The 17,121-nt window shown below is 49.5% G+C and overlaps 1 protein-coding gene across 1 annotated transcript in view; it reads right to left on the minus strand.

The window, feature by feature from the left end:
* SMC1A (structural maintenance of chromosomes 1A) overlaps positions 1-17,121 on the minus strand; it is a 294,818-nt gene that overhangs the window by 12,944 nt on the left and 264,753 nt on the right. The window contains exon 24 of the mRNA XM_085629913.1: positions 6,854-6,964. Within this exon, the coding sequence (XP_085486039.1) occupies positions 6,854-6,964 (111 nt within the window). The remainder of the gene's footprint in view (positions 1-6,853; positions 6,965-17,121) is intronic.

The raw sequence follows: 17,121 nt of genomic DNA on the forward strand, positions 1-17,121 counted from the left end.
GTGCGCTCCAGAGGGGCTACATATTTCCAGAGCCAGATGGCTCCAACGAAGAGGGCATCATTTGGTTAGAGTCCAGAGGGACTCCAAGGGGGACATGTTATTTTCTGAGCCAGGTGGCTCCAGCGTTTTGGATAATGTGTTCAGGGGCCAGTGAGAGCCCATGCCTCCTATTTGCCTTCCCCAGCTGCGCAGCACTTAGTGCCAGCTGCAGCGTTTAGGCCCTGTGCTTGTCCCCAGCTGCCCAGCAAGTAGTGGGCCGCTGCTACGTTTAGGTTCTGGCGCAACCTGGACTCTGATGTGATTGTGGTGCTAGGAAATGTACGGTGTAGTATGTTTTGCGCACCCTGTGTTCATGCTTTTGGTGCTAGGAAATGTGCTGTGTATAGTATGTTTGGCGCACCCTGTGTCTTATACCTCTAAATGTGGTTATTTCTGCCTAGAAGGTTGTTTTACCTGCTTAGGTTGATGGTAGGGAGAATGTACTTCCCTGTGCGATGTGCGCCCCTAGTATAGTTATACCTAGGTGGTTAGGTCTAATGAGTTAGACCAATGAGAATTGCATAATGTGATTTATGCCCCTGTGATGGATGCAGGATAGGTTTTATACCTGATGCTAGTGTGATGACGCGGAGGTCATTATTGCGCCAGTAGAGACTGGTTGTGCTCTACAGTTACTTTGTGTTATGTTCTACGTTTACTATTGGTGATTGTGCTATGTTCTAAGAGTGCTAATTCCTGACAGTGGTCCATGTGGCCCTGTCCCCTGTATATATAATCCCTTGTAAATTCTGCCCGTGCCTGTTGGCACATTGTAGAGTGTGTGTTTTTATCTAATGTGTTGTGTATAATACAAAGGCTATTTTTATAGAATACCTTGTGTGGAGTTTCCTTTGTGGTGGGCCTTGGGTGTTGTTGCTGGGTGCGCGCGCAAACGCTTTACACATCGCCTCAGAGATAAGCCTGACTGCTCGTGCCAAGCTACCAAGGGGGTGAGCAGGGGTTATCTTTGGCGTGTAACTCCCCAGCCCTGACTAGAGTGGTGGTTTCTGCCTGGCTTTGGCGCAAGCCTCAGCCAACCAGAAATCCCATTTCTAACAAGGTGTATGCCAGATTGCATCGGTATAGGTGTAAGAGGTAACAGATTATATTTTGAACGGATGCGTCTAGCGGGTTAATGTCATTGTTATTACAATAAATGACAAACCTCTTCCATTTAGCTGCATAGCAAGCTCTGGTAGTGGGTCTCCTGGCCTCCTTAATGATCTCCATACAGTCCGGTGGCAGGTTTAGGTAGCCAAACTCTAGGACTTCAGGAGCCAGATTGCCAGGTTCAGCTGTTGCGGATCTGGGTGCCGAATTTCTCCATGGTTCTGCGTCAAAAGCGCGGGTGTTATCCGCAGCTTTTGGTGCGGCACCACGGAGAGTTCCAGAAAGGTTGTGTACCATGGCTGGCGTGCCCATGTTGGAGCAACCAGGATGAGTGTCATTGAGTGCTGTCGCAGTTTGCGTGCCACCAGTGGTATCAATGGCGCTGGGGGAAAAGCGTACGCAAATCTGCCGGACCAGTTCATCCATATCGCATTGCCCTGCGACTGTGGATGTGGGAACCTGGCGGCAAAGCTTTGGCATTTTGCGTTTTCGCTTGTCGCGAATAGGTCTATCTCTGGATGACCCCACTGCTGGAAGTATGGTTGGAGTACTGATGGGTGTAACTCCCACTCGTGCATCTGGTGGCTGTGTCTGCTGAGCAGATCCGCCATCTGGTTGTCTTTGCCCGGGAGGTGTTCCGCCATGAGGAATATGTTCCTCTGAATGGCTCACTTCCACATGCTCTGAGCCAGATGAGACAACTGTGGAGAGTGTGTTCCTCCCTGCTTCTGTATGTAGTACATGGCAGTCATGTTGTCCGTCTTTGTTGCACAGGTGTACTTTGAATGCCTTCATGGCTAGGAAGATTGCCATCAGTTCCAGAAGGTTGATGTGCATCTTCTTTTGTTGTGTCGTCCATAGTCCCTGCACTGTGTAATGGAGTAAATGGGCTCCCCATCCCTGGAGAGAGGCGTCCGCTGTCAGTATTATTTGTGGAACAGGCTCGTGGAACGGTCGGCCCTTGCAAAGGTTTTGTGGATTCCACCAATGCAGAGAGTTGTATGCCCGACCGCTCACCAACACTAGGTCTTTTAATTCCCCTTGAGCCTGATTCCATTGACGTGCTAAGCACTCCTGAAGCGGGCGCATATGTAGTCTTGCGTGTGGGACTATGAAAATGCAGGAGGCCATCATGCCTATCAACTGCATGAACACTCTCGCAGGAAGGGAGTGTTGGGGTTTGAACTTGGAAATTACCATTTGCATGCTGTTGATCCTCACTAAATTTGGCTGAGCTGTGGCTGCAAGAGTGTCTATGGTCGCACCGAGGTACTGTTGTACGTGTGCGGGCTGGAGATGTGATTTTGGGTAATTTAGTGAGAATCCCAGACTGTGAAGAAGGTGAATGGTGCGGGACATGTGGCTGGCACATTGCTGGGCTGACTTTGCCTGAACAAGCCAGTCGTCCAGGTAAGGGTAGACGTGAACGTGTTGCCTCCGTAGATGTGCAGCCACGGTAGCTAGGCACTTTGTGAAAACTCTGGGTGCTGTTGTGACTCCGAAGGGGAGTACTTTGAATTGATAGTGCTGACCCTGAATGGTGAACCGGAGATATTTTCTGTGTGATGGATGTATGGGTATGTGGAAATACGCATCTTTGAGGTCTAGCGTGGCTAGGAAATCTCCCTGTCTGAGGAGCAGGAGAACCTGCTGCAGGGTGAGCATGTGAAAATGTTCCGAGAGAATGTATTGGTTGAGGGGTCTCAGGTCTAGGATAGGTCTGAGTGACCCGTCCTTTTTTGGTATCAAGAAGTACAGAGAGTACACGCCTGTCCCTTGCTGGTGTATGGGCACGGCCTCTATTGCGCCTTTTTGCAGCATACTTAGCACTTCCTGCTGTAATAACGCTAAGTGCTCTGAGGACATAGGACGGTGTCTTGGCGGTATGGTGGGTGGAGTGGAGGTTAGCTCGAGACAGTAACCGTGTTGGATAACATCTTTCACCCACCTGTCTGTGGTGATGGAATCCCACGTGGACAGGAACCGCTGGAGTCTCCCCCCGACAGGTGTTATGTGGTAGGTGGGAAGGGAGAGGGCGTCACCGTTTGCTCTTAGGGGAGGACCTGGTATTGCCGTAACCACATCCTCTGCCCTTGGTGCTGGAACCACGATATCCCCCTCGGGTGTTTTTATCGTAGGAACTCTGTGTGCCCCCTTTATTGTAGGTTTGCTGTGCCCCCTGTCCTCTCCCTGCACCTCTGTTTCCGGGGTGACGAAAGGAGCCACTACGAAATGTCTGCGTTTGCAGAGCCCCCATTGACTTCGCAGTGTCTGTGTCTTTTTTTATCTTTTCTAAGGTGGCGTCAACCTCCGGTCCAAATAAGTAGTCGGGGTTGACCGGTTGATTGAGGATGTTATTTTGGACTTCAGGTTTGAATCCGGAGATTCGTAACCAGGCGTGTCGGCGTAGCATGACGCTGGTGTTTAGTGCCCGAGCAGCAGTGTCTGCAGCATCTAGTGCACACTTGATGGATGCGTTTGTGAGCAGTTGTCCCTCCCTGATGAGGAGCTCCGCTGCCTCTTTGTATTCGTCTGGCAGGTGTTGGAGTAGGGTCTCTAACGTGTCATAGTGTGAGCGGTCGTAGCGAGCTAGGAGGGCCTGTGTATTGGCGATTCGCCATATGTTTGCTGCCTGGGCTGCAATTCGTTTTCCGGAGGTCTCTAGAACCTTGGACTCTTTGTCCGGGGGAGGAGCATCACCAGTTGACTGCGAGTGTGCCCGTTTGCGAGCATTGGCAACCACAATGGAGTCCAGAGGCAATTGTCTCCTAATGTACGTGGGGTCCCCAGGTGCGGGTTTGTATTTTTTCTCGATCCTGGGGTTTATCACTCGTGCCCTTGTGGTCTCTTTGAAAATGTCCTTTGCTGGCTTGAGGACACCTTTTAACATGGGAAGAGTTTTTACAGTCCTCTCGGAGGATGCGAAGGTGTCCACCAAGAAATCATCCTCGATAGTGTCTGAGTGGAGTTGCACTCCATGATTGGCTGCGGCACGTTCGATGAGGGCGTTGAATGCAGCAGTGTCCTCTGTGGGGGACGTTTTTGCGCCATAAAGTTGTGTGTCCTGTGTATCCAGAGCGGCACCTGGCTCCACTGGGTCATCCCAGACCTGATCAGGGTCTTGCTGGCCCTCAGGGTCCATGTCTTCGGGGTAGGTGGTGTTGTCACCCATGTAGTCCTCCAGCGCATCGGGATCGGAGTGCGTTGGAGAGAATGATGGATCTGTGTAAGGAGTGTGGATGCGTTCATAAAGAACTGGTTCCGATTCCGCCGGCATTTTTTGTTTCAGTGGAATCCTATAAGAGTCCAGAGCGTGCCCCGAAGTGATCTTTCGCTTTCGGAGCATAAGCCTGCCGGTGTCGGCGTCGATGAAGTGGGACGGTGATGTCCCAGTAGTAGAGTGTTCGGTACATGGGGACCTTGTCTGGGTAACGCGGGTTCTGATTTCGAACATCTTTGGCGCCGTGGGTGGCGGCAAACCAAAGGTGATATTGGCCGGTGCCGAAGGTGCCTTCTGTGCCCGTTTCGGTTCTGAGCCCGACGAGGTCTGGAGGGCTGCCTTTTCCCTGAGCCGTTGCAAGGATGCTGCCACCTGTTGCACCTGGAACGCCGACGGTTCCTTGGAGCCGAGAGGTTCCGTAGAGGCAGGTGTGGACGTCTTCGGAGACACCGGGTCATCGAGCCGAGGAGGGGTAGGAGCCGTCGACGGCGTCGATGAATGTATCTTAGTCGCTGTCTTCGAGGTGGATAGCGATGCAGTGGCCATTTTCACCTTGATGGCTGGTGCCGATTGTTTCTGTGCGGGGGCCTTGGCGCTTTGACGGCACCGATGGATTTTCTTTTCGGGTCGGCGCCGACGTCTGCTGCAGCGAGTGCGGCACCGAAGTCCCTTTTGGTGCGGTCGGAGCCGACGGGTTTGGCTGGCGTCGAAGGTGTGGAGGTCCTCGAGCCGACCAGTGTCAGTTTCACTTTTGGTTTCTGTTGAACCGGAGTGATGATTGGTTTCGGTTTTGTAGTAGGGAAACCAGTCTTCTTTGGTAACAATGGCTCTCGCTGAATGTCCGTGGCCGGGCCAGAGGGCGGGGCCGAGGAACTGCGGGATTGGTCTTGGGTAAGGCCCGAAGGCGATCCCTCGACCGGAGCCGTTGTCGGATTCACTGGGATATCCTCTATTTGGACGGGTATGCCTTGCTCCTCGCCGGAGCTACCTTCTTCGGCCCCTAAGGCCTCGTCGTAGTCTCCTACCTCATCGTCGGCTTCTTCCCTGTGAAAAAGCTCTTCATCGACATCTTCCGCTCGGGAACCGTGTTCGGAAGTAGGGCTGGAGTGCATATTTTCCACGCTTTCGACATCTTCGTCTTCGGTGCTGAAGATGTTGGTTGGGGCCGGTGCCGCTTGCTGCGCTTCAAGTCTCGCGGCTCGTCGATTCCGTAGAGTCTTCTTGGATCGGAATCGGGCACAGGCCATGCATTTTGATTCGTCATGATCCGGTGAGAGGCATTTGTTGCACACCGGGTGGACGTCGATATGGGGGTATTTGGCGTGGCAAACAGGACACCGCTTGAATGGGGTCCTCGATTCCATCGTCGAAGTTCGGTCGATGGTCGGATTTAATGGATCCGGAAAGTTGTTTAAATTAGTAAACTAGCCTGTAAACTGTCGATACCGATCGGGAACAGTACCGTCGAAAATTAAAGGCCTTTTGGCCTGAAACTAGATTTTCCTAACTTGAGTCAAGATAAGCACATCCGAACCCAATGGCGGAAAAAAACAATCTGAGGATGGAGAGGATGCCCATGCGCACTGTAGTCCAGGGGAGGAGTCACCTATCTCAGGATACTTCGAAGACTCTTCCAGGACAACAACGTGCAAACATCCGGACCCAACACTAGGCGGCGATCTATGCACAGATATGAATTCAGCAGCCCACATGCCTCAAACTCTAAGTTAAGGAATCTGCAGCTAGATGTCTATCAGATGACTGTATCGTTACCCCCCCCCCCCCCCCCCCGAAACTTCCCAGCTCCGTACACTTGAGTCTCAGCTCACACGCAAGTAAAATAGTAGTGTTCGGTATCCCGTTCCCCTTGCGCCATGCATTGAGCCCTCAGGCTTCGTGACACTTCACCCACTGTTCAAATTCTGGTAAGTCTCTGTACATTGGGCCCTTGAGCCCCATAGTCTGCGCCCTCGTCCTATATCCCTGTTTTCATTAGGGTTCTGTACACTGTTCCCTTGCACAGAGCCTTCAGGCTTCATGATGCTTCATCCACTGTTCACATGCCAGCACGACTGCATGGCTCTGTAAACTGTGCTCGAGCCCATAGTCTGTGCCCCCGGCTCACATCTGTGTGGCAGTAGGGCTCAGCATGCTGTTCCCTTAGTCCCTGCACTGAGCCCCCAGGCTCGCTAAAGCTTTACCCACCATTCACATTCCTCCAGCTGTGTCGTCAAACTCCAGTCTGCCCCCTCGACTAACTTCCCTGCACTAGAGTATTGTTCAAACGACTCTGCTCTTCGGCATCCACCCTGTGTAACAGCCGCTTCTTGCGCCTCGTTCTCTGCTTCCACGCTTTCCTTGTTCTAAGGCTGCCCAGCTCAGTCCACTTGGGCCTTGGATCAGCATGCTGCACACCTCTCCTCCCTCAACACTCCACCCCTCCCTAATGCACCCTCCACATGCTCTACTTCTCACTCGTCTCACCTCAGGGTAGACGCCTACTAAGCTTTCCGCCTTGGTGTAGAACTCCTCCTTCAGTGAGATGACAATGGCCTGGAAATTAATAGCCGACTGCTCCTTGATGTAGTTCGCAACCTACAGAGAGAGGAAGTAGTTACTTGTGATCCTAGTTCAGCATCAGTGAAAATATAATTAAACTCATAAGCACAAGAACAATCCGCCTTTGTGAAGGATCCCCAAACACTTTCAATAAATATGTACAAAAAGGCAATTGAAGGATGTATTTTTTTTAATGCAGACAAAAAAAATAAGAAAGTTACTTTCTCTCGCAATGGTCTTTCTGGTGTATACACTACCTAACCGCAGACTCGTCGGCTTTAAAAGATCCTCCAGGGAGAGGCCAGATCTGTAAGATTACAAACCGCATTGGTCGTGCGCACCAATAGGAGCTCCCTGGAAGTGACAATGGAGCCACATAGAAGCACCAGCGCGGCGCATCAATGGAGGTTTCTTTCTTGACTTTGTTGGCACCATAGGACGTGGAGCCCAACAATCATCAAGGCACCAGTGCGCAGATCTCTAGTTTCTGACATTAAGATGGAAAGAGACCATTCCACAGAACAGGGAGGTGGGAGGGCAAGTTAACAATCTGCAGTTAGACGGTGTATCCACCAGAAAAAGTGTTACCGAATGTAAGAAACTTGTTCTTCCGATGGATACAGTTACCTGCAGATTCCTCATCTTAAGAATAGATACCAAAGCTGCACCTTCCAGGGTGGTGGGCATGTGGAATACTTCAGATCAAAAAGTACAGGTGGACCGAACGGGCGGAATGCCCAAACCATCAGACCTGGCTGTCAAAGCAGTAGTGCTTCATGAATGTGTACCCTGATGCCCATGTTGCAGATGTGGTGGTAGCAGGCTTGGACCTGATGGAATCGGACATTGGGCCTCCTGGACGCTGCCTTTCTGCCAATGTGCGGCACATCTTAATGCAAAAGACCACACATCTTGTCAAAGTCCTTTTTTATCCCAGAGAACCTCACAAAGAGCCGATCGTCCATGTAGGAAGGTGGATATCTGACTATGGTTACCCCCAACTTTTTGCCTAGTGTCTAGCTGGTTTTTCGACTTAGTTGGCCTGAGATCCTGCCATTCAGGGTCTCAGGCTGTCTGCTCTCTCTGTAAAATGGACTCCATGTACCCTAGGTACATAACCAATTGGTAAGGATCACCTTATTGGACCCTGTACAGTGTACCCTAGGTACCCAGGGCATAGGTGTACCCTAGGCCTCCCAGGGGCTGCAGCATGTATTATGCCACCCCTGGTCTGGCCTTCCAATCAGACACAACTGGCTGATCACTCAGCTGGGGCAAGGTCGTGTAATCACCCCTTGCTTAGATATAGTATGCCTATATCTACCCTTATATATAGACACATGTGTACCTATCAGTCACTCCTATGGCAGGCCTTAACAATCCTGGAGGCAGAGTGCTTGGTAACATGTGAGATGGTGCTCTAGCATGAGCTGAGCCTGTCTGCAGCTTTCGGAACCAAGTCCTTATAGCTGTTCTATGATATAGCCTACCATATACTCTTAAAGTGCCTTATAATCTTAAACGGTTATGGTAACTATGGTTTGGCTTTATCAAAACATGTCGTGTAAGGTGTCTAACACTTTGGAATAATACCCCCATACCATTTCTGGTGATGAGGATATTATTCCTCCCTTCTAGAGGGAGAGACATGTTAAAATCCTACTTTGCTGTTTAACTCTAACCAAAGCCTCAGCATCACAAAATGGATGCTGCTGCCACAGACACAAGTCTGACCTCCTGCAGCTGGGAGTGATCCCAGCCAGGGAGGCCTGGACAATAGGTTTCCTGCTTGGGGAGGTGCTAGCACCTCCCCAGACAGCCTTTAGTGTATTGGGGCAGGGTGGGCTGAAAGGAATGAGACATGCCTGGGGCACACAAGGTGTTCCTTGCATAGTCCAGTTCAAACCGGCGCTGGGGCACTCCAGCCCCAGCTCTGGCGCGAAACTGGACAAAGGGAAGTGGGTGTAACCACCCCCTCCCAGGTCCCACCCATAAGGCGTGACCTAGCAGGTATCCCAGCCCCCCAGATTAGTATAAGAGTGGGAGTTGGGCCTCAAGACTTTAGATTATCCTGAACCTGCAAAACTGAACAGAAACTCCGGACCTTCGACATTCGACGAAAGAAGAAGACTGAAGAATCTCCCTTGTAGCCAAGGAGTGGCTACCCTGTGCAAACAGGCACCATCAAGTGACTACCCTTTGCTTTGTGAAACGTTCGACGAGGAACCGACTGCAGAGCCCGACCAGAGCCTTGATTTCCAGACTTCTCCGACCCTCATCCACATCTGCAGCAGAGCTGAGATCCGTGGAGGCGACGAGCGACGTGGGACCGGCTACCTGGGAAAAGTGGCTAGTAACTTACAGCGCAGCTTCTGAGGTACCCTCGAAGTTGTGCACCGGGGATTGAGAAGCCCCAACCCCAAGCACCATCTGCACCGAAGACCAGCCCCCCACACTCCACGAGTCCTGCGTGGGGCCCTTCAGCATTTTCCTGCTTGCCGCGTCTGTCCGGTTGCTTGCCCGCTGGCTAGTGGCCTTTGTGACGACGCTCCCTGAAATCTTCTGCGCTGGTTTGGCTCCTCCAGACTGGCTCCCGCTTCTCTGCAAAGAAGAAGCACCCCAGACCTTCCTGGTCCGCACCAGAAGCAAGTCCCTTGTTCTTCGTGGGTTCCGCTTGCCAAGGCTTGGTGAGTCCTAGTCCAACTTCGACGCCGCCGACAGCAAGAGCCTTCGTGGGACAGCTCGCCTCCTGGTCCTGGTCGTCCTCGACGCTTCCTGGTCCTCCTGGCTGCAGCGACAAGCTTCACCTTCACCTGCCACTCTTCACGACATCGCCTGGTTCCTTCCTGGTTCCACGTGGTCACTGGCTAGTGACCTTGACTCTGTCCCCTCTGCTTGCAGGTTTCTTCTCTTCTTGATCCCAGCCTTGGGATCCACCGGACACTCTTCACTGACTGCCTGTCAGCATCTTTCTTCAGGCATCCATAGGAGTCGACGACGAAAACGACGCATCTTCACCCCTATGCACCCGCAGCCTGTGGGCTAGGTAACTTGGGTACTCCGGTGCTCATCAGGATAGTGACTATCCTAGTGTCTAGTTTTCAAGTCTCAACTTCCTAGCTACTCCGGAAGTGTCCTAAATCTATCTATTTCTAAACTGTAACATTGCTATTGACTTTTACGCATTACGCGTGAGTGTTTCCACTCTGCACACGAATCCCGTGGGCCTCCCACTTCCTAACTAACGCTAGTGTAGTGTAGCCCCAGCGATTCCCTAGGCCTAGGCCTATTCTATTTCCGTGACAGTGGTTCTTATACCACTTACTTAGTATATGGTTTGCGTGGCCCCTAGGGCCTAACTGTATTACTTACCTGTGTGACTTACTGTATGCATTAATAAGACTGTGTTGTACTTACCTCTAAACTCATAAAGAGTGCTGAGGGTTTGCTTAGAATAAATACACTTTATTTTATATATATATCTTTTGTGGTGTCCTTTCATTTGGTATTCAAGGGATTATATATGGTATCACAGCTGGCTTCACATGCCATTCAGAGTTTAGCCTAAGACTGCTCTTGTCCATGCTACCACTAGGATAGCTGGTCTATCAGGTTGACTTTACAACCAATCACCATAAGGGTATTTGGACTGATATAAGGTGTACACTATAACTAGTGACATCATACATCAGGCCAACTTCTCACAGTCCACTCAATAGTCTTTGGTGAAATTGTTATTGTAGTACGCTGGCTCTGTACATGATATCACTAGGTGGTAATATGCACAGAGCACAGAGGTTGCCGAAATGTGTATAGAGCTTAATGTAAAACCCAAAGTGCTCTATCAGGGGTAGTGTGGGCGAGCAGCCTTAGGCCTAACACAGAGGAGTGCAAGACATTTATTGCACAACCGTGATCAATAATGGACACGACTCAAGGAGGAGATCCAGACCAATTTAATCAAATTATACTTTGTCTTTATGTTAAGACCCAGATCTTCGTAATCAGGTATGTATGTTTTTAATTTAAAACATTTACCACTTTGAAAAATCGACATCAAATTTTTTTTTTTCATACAGTCTAATGTTATAATATGGGGAAAACAATATTGCGGTTACACAGGTATGTGTTTTAATTACAATATCAGTCTTCGGGGCTAAAAGTCAGCAAGGGCCAGGGGTCAGGTGAGTACCAAAACTGAACCACCAGAAGCACAGGGGCGGCCAGGCGCAGAGGTCAACATCGGACTTTGACCCAATGATTTCCAAAGGAGACACACTGATTGCAAGTACGTAGATCAGTTGCAGGGGCCAAGTTTTGGGGGTTGGGTTAAGTACAGAGGGTGAGAGGGGCACAAAGCAGCACCAAACATACACCACCAGCTTCACAGAGGCAGCTGGGTGCAATTTCAACGTCGTGGGCCCAATGCTTTTCAATGGGGATTCTTTTTTGGGCAAAAAGGCTGAAGGCATGCGCTGGAGGTTGCAGGAGAAAGACCAACGACAGCAGGGGTAAGTTAGGTAGGAGGGGGTCATAGAGGCACCGTCGGTTTAGCTCACCAAGGTCCAGGGGCTTTGGGTGCAGGGGTGCCTTCGACGTTGGAGTCTTCTTACCAGAGTCCGTTGCATTTGGGGGGAGCCTCTGGATTCTCACTGCAGGTGCCGTCGTGGTAGGCAGGAGAGGTTAGCCAACGCTGGACACGAGGTAAGGATTGCCAGGGAGACTTCACTGCACAGGTGAGCCACTCAAGACTCGGGCCGTGGGCATCGGGAGCAGAGTGGGCTAGGGACGCGGATACGCTTGGATCGGGAGTCTTTGGAGTCAGTTTCTTCTGGACAGGTCCACTGTCCACGGGAGATTGGAGTCTTTGTTGAAGGCAACAGTCCTTGAAAGAGGTTTCAGAGGTTGCTGTTGCAAGACAAGTCTCAGGGTCGTCGAAGCAAGAGACACGCCAGTAGGGCTGGGGCCAAGGCAGTTGTCTTCTGGCTTCGGCTGCAGGGTGTCTTCTTTCTTCTTAAGTCGTCACAGATCTGCGGGCCAGGCCTGGAGGAGACACCTAAATACTAAATTAAGAAGGCGTTTTAGGGGAGTAGCAGGGAGGGCCAATAGGAACCTTACCCAGGGTGACTACACTATTATGCAACCCTCCTGTTGGAGGGGGCATAGACCTAGCCCTGATCGGAGGGGTTCCCCATCTCCATCTTCAAAATGGCGGGGACTGAAAGATGTGCTTCACCTCACTTCGCCCACCATAGGGGTGGGGTTGGCAGAGGTGGGCACTCTTATCTTTTTGAATTTTCCCGCTGGTTTTCCAGCCCAAAGTGGGGGTGTAAAGCAGGGGCTGCCACCTGCTGCTAGCAGCAGAGGCTGGGGGTCGCAGTACAAAGATGGCAGGCCTTTGAAGCTTCCCTCTTCGAGCACTGGCCCATCCTGTGGAAGGAGACAGGACACGTCTGCCCAGGATGTGCTTTGTCTCTAGTCCCAGAGAGCAGGGGCTCTCCATCCAGGGGTCCAGAAACCTGTCCGGTGGTGGCCTACAGCCGGTCAGAGACCACACCAGGGTTGGTAGTGATTCAGGGGGCACCTCTGAGGTGCGCACTGGATACATGGTACAATAAATCCAACACTGGCATCAGTGTAGATTCATTGAGAGGAGTAGTTTGGTACCAAACACTCCTTTATTCAGTAAAGCCGTCACGGTAATGTGGAACTCGAGTTATCGCGTCCCCAGCCCAAGAACCTTTTTATGGCTTCATTGGCACTTACGATATTAGACAATGGGGCCCAATACTGTAGGGGCATACCTGCTCATGCCGATATGCCCTCACCTGTAGTATAGTGCGCCCTGCCTTTGGGCTGTGCAGCCTGTTAGAGGGGTGACTTACCTATATGTCAGGCAGTGGTAGCTATCATGGCAACCAGAGAGGGTGCCATGTCGACTTTGTTTTTGCCCTCACTGGGGCATGCAGGCTGCAAGGGCAGTGGCATGGTTCCAGTGAGGTGGGTCCCAAGGGACCCTCTTCAGCTTCCAGGCCCTAGGTACCCAGGGTACCATTTACTAGGAACTTACAGTGGGCAGAAGTACCAATTGGGGGGTTGCTTTAGGGAAGGAGCACTGGCACAGGGAACATGGTTGGCAGGGATCCTGTGCACTACATTGAAAGCACATAAAAACTAGTCAAAATGTGGGGAGCTATCCATTGAAAAGAGGCCCTTTTCTCACAGTTATAAAAACGGGGTCCAGCCGATAGAGTCTCTCCTCCTCCTCTAATGAGATGGAGCAAAGAACTTTAGAAAAGTAATGGATTGTTCTACCTGACAAGAAGTCACAACCTGAGGCAAAAAGGCTGCTTTGGTCCTCAAACCAGTTTGTCTGGAAAAAAGGAGTTGCAGGCCGGCAGCACAGAAAGCCTGAAGCTCACTCATGCAACGAGCTGAGGTTACCGCACAGTCTACAGCGTTGGGAAACGTAGAGGGCAGATGTGCATCGGCTCAAAGGTATTGCATATATGGAATGTGAGGACCAAATTAAGATCCTACTAAAACATCAGAAAGGGTTGGGGGGGAACATATGTGTCAAACCTTTTAAAAATCTGATCAGAGTCTGTGAATAAAACAGAGATGGCTAGGCCTGAGAAAGTAGAGAAGCCCGAGAAACGTGCCATGACAGTTTTCTTGAAGTGTTCTAGTGTGGATGACTCAAACAGGCGAGATCTGTCAAGAAGTATATTCTCAAGTTAGACATGCACATCACCAAAGAAACCCATGGAGGTCATCTATGCAAGACTGCTCTGCCGAAACAATCAATAGTGTCCAGTCCAGATGGGATTACATATTAGGCTGCGTCCTGATCATCCTGGATGGTTTGAGCCAGGTTGGTCTGAAAATCCCCTTGGGCTGCTGGCAAGATCTTACTAACCATATTCCATAAAGCATGGGAATAGCTTTCAAGCAAACAGCTGCACTGACTGACTGACCAGAGGACTGAGCTGGCTGATGAAAACATTTGCTCCCTGAATATCTCAATTCTCTTAGACTCGCAGTCTAAAAGGTGGCGGGGTTGGAGGTTGTCTGGGAAGGATTGTATTGCTGCTAACCCTCATAGTTCAAGCTTGGACCGCCAGACTTTCTGGCCTAGGGTGTTGCGTCATGAAGTCAGGGTGCCTGGGTGCTTGCCTGTTCATTGGTGGGCAAGAAGCAATCTATAACCAACCTATGTCTCTTACAAACACATTGTTACCGAAGGTAAGTAACTTTTACTAGGACTTCATTTACTCTGTGCCCAGATGCCCACGCTGACCCCTGGCAGATGCGAATGAGTGGGACTCCCCGTGACAATGCAGTAGTTGCTGCCGTAGCCCTAGTGGAATGAGCGCACAGTCCCACTGGAGGCTACTTTTTCGCTAAAGTGTAACAAAGCTTTATAACAAGGACAAAACATCGGGAGATGCTACGCTTTTGGACAGCCCTGCCTTTCTTTGCACCCCCATAGCTAACGAAGAGTTGATCGTCCATCCAGAAATATTTAGTGCGATTGAGAAAGAAAGATGTTTTGGGTCCAGATGGTGGAGTCTCTCCTTATTGGAAGTGTGCGGAGGTGGGAAAAAGGTGGGCAGAGTAATAGTTTGTACGATGTATCAAGGTGTAACTATTTTAGGAAGGAACAATAGTCTTGTCCTAAGCACCACTTTGTTTGGATGCACAGGGAGAAGAAAGGGGGCTTAGAAGAAGGAGCCTGAAGCTCACTCACTCTGTGAGCAGAGGTGATGGCAACAAAAAAGGCTGTCTTCAGAGTGAGGCGCCTGAGAGGACAGTTGAGAAGAGGCTCCAAAGGAGTGCACATAAGAAATGTGAGAACAAGATTCAAGTCCCACTGGGGTATTAAGAAAGGAAATGGAGGAAAAAGATGAATAATGCCTTTAAAGAATCTATTTACAATAGGAGATTTGAAGAAAGAGGTCTGATTTGGTAGCCGTAGGAAATCCGAAATGGCTGCTGTGAGAAAGTGGCTCTGTATATACTGTTCCCAAATAGGTTCAGTGTGTACAGAGTCCACCGTCCCCAGAGGTTTGGCAGAGGTTAAAGTTAGATATAACCTTACTCTCTAAAGTGGTAGCTTGGTCGGGCAGTATCAGAGGACAGTGTAAAGCATTTATTGTACACACACAGTCAGCAAATGGTCTCACACACTCAAGAACTGAACTCTAGGCCAATGGTTTGTATAAAAAAAATATGGTTGTTTTATTTTAGAACCAACAATAGGTATCAAAATATACTTTCTCGGAATGAAAGGCTTTAGTTAAATACTTTTGCAATAAGCAATTGACTTTTGTAGGTAATAGTTACAGGTTGTTGCAATAGGCAATACAATTTAAAACCAATAATACACTGAACTCAATGTGAATTTCAAGTTTTTGCAATAGATTACTTTCAGGATTACTTTTCTAATTCCAGGACTGGATCCTAGATTCAGTCCTGGGACAGGTCTTGGAAACAAGTGAGTAAATTCGTTTTAGTTATTGTAGTGATTTTTAGGCAATATTTTGCTATCTTAAAAGTTGACACTTAGAAGAAATTTCATAGAAAAACAGTCAATGAGGTAAAGTATGTTCTCGTTACTTTTGTAATCCAGGGCTGGGCTCCTAGGCTCAGTGCTGGGACCTCGATCTAAACAGGTAAGTAGGAATATGCTACTTACCAGTATACATCTGTTCTTGGCATGTAGAGCTGCAGATCTACACACTGTGCATAGATCGCCATCTGGTGTTGGGCCCGGATGTTGCAGTTGTTTTTCCCTTGGAAACTATTTGGAAGTCACAAGGTATGGGACTCCTCCTTTGGATCATAATGCGCATGGGCTTCGGCTCCATCCTCAGATTGTTTTTCGCCAGCGGGGAAATGATGGAGCTTTGTAAGAAACAGGAAAGATACCCATGTGTGCTGTATCTAAATAAGATAAAACTAACAGATAAAGGTAGCCGGGGAGGCGGGTGGGCGTGTGTAGATCTGCAGCTCTACATGCCAAGAACAAGTAGCATATTCCGTTCGAGGCATATGAGCTGCAGATTACACACTGTGCATAGATTGTGTAGCAGCACCCCCTCTTAGTGGCGACCACCAGTATCTGTTGCAGTTGTTTGAAACAGTGTTTTGAGGCCAGCCTGGCTCACACTAGCCTGTTGCTTAGTTTGCACATCTACACAATAGTGTTTAGTAAAAGTGTGCGGTGTAGACCATGTAGCTGCTTTGCAGATAATCATCTATGGGGATGTTCCCTAAAAATGCCATGGAAGCCCCTATTTTACGTGTAGAGTGGGCTATAGGGGGAACAGATAGCGTTGGTTTTGCTTTGTGGTAGCAAATCTGTATGCATTTAACAATCCACCTAGCTATCCCAGATTTGGAGATGGGGTTGCCTTTGTGTGGTGGTGAGAAAGACACGAATAGTTGTTTGGTCTTGCAAAAAGGTTGTGTTCTCTCGATGTAATAGAGTAAAGCTCTTTTGACGTCTAGGGTGTGTAGAGCTCTTTCTGCAATTGTTTGTGGCTGTGAGAAGAATACGGGCAGTTCCACAGATTGATTGAGGTGAAAGGGAGAAATGACTTTAGGAAGGAATTTTGGATTAGAGCGGAGAACAACCTTATTACGATGCATTTGCAGAAAGGGTTCCTGAATGGTGAGTGCTTGTATCTCACTAACCCTTCTGAGGGAAGTAATGGCTACAAGGAAAGCAGTTTTCCATGTTAAAAATTGAAGCTCACATTTATGTAGAGGTTCAAATGGAGGCCCCATTAGTCTTGTGAGAACGATGTTTAGGTTCCACACCGGTGAGGGTGGCACTCTGGGGGGAATTATTCTTTTAAGGCCTTCCATGAAGGCTTTTATGGTAGGTACTCTGAAGAGTGATAGATGCTGTCTATTTTGTAGCTAAGCTGCTATGGCAGCAAGGTGTAGTCTAATAGACGTGTAGGCTAAGTTGCATCTTTGTAGGTGTAGTAAGTAGCCTATGATGTGTTGGATAGACACATCTAAGGGATTGATATTATTGTTGTGACAATAAATCACAAAACGTTTCCACTTGGCTGCGTAGCAAGCTCTAGTGGTGGGTCGTCTAGCTTCTTTAATGACGTTCATACAGTCAGGGGTAAGATTAAGGTAACCAAATTCTAGGATTTCAGGAGCCAGATAGCAAG

The sequence above is a fragment of the Triturus cristatus genome, chromosome 10 (assembly GCF_964204655.1).
Source record: "Triturus cristatus chromosome 10, aTriCri1.1, whole genome shotgun sequence".
NCBI classification, from domain to species: domain Eukaryota; kingdom Metazoa; phylum Chordata; class Amphibia; order Caudata; family Salamandridae; genus Triturus; species Triturus cristatus.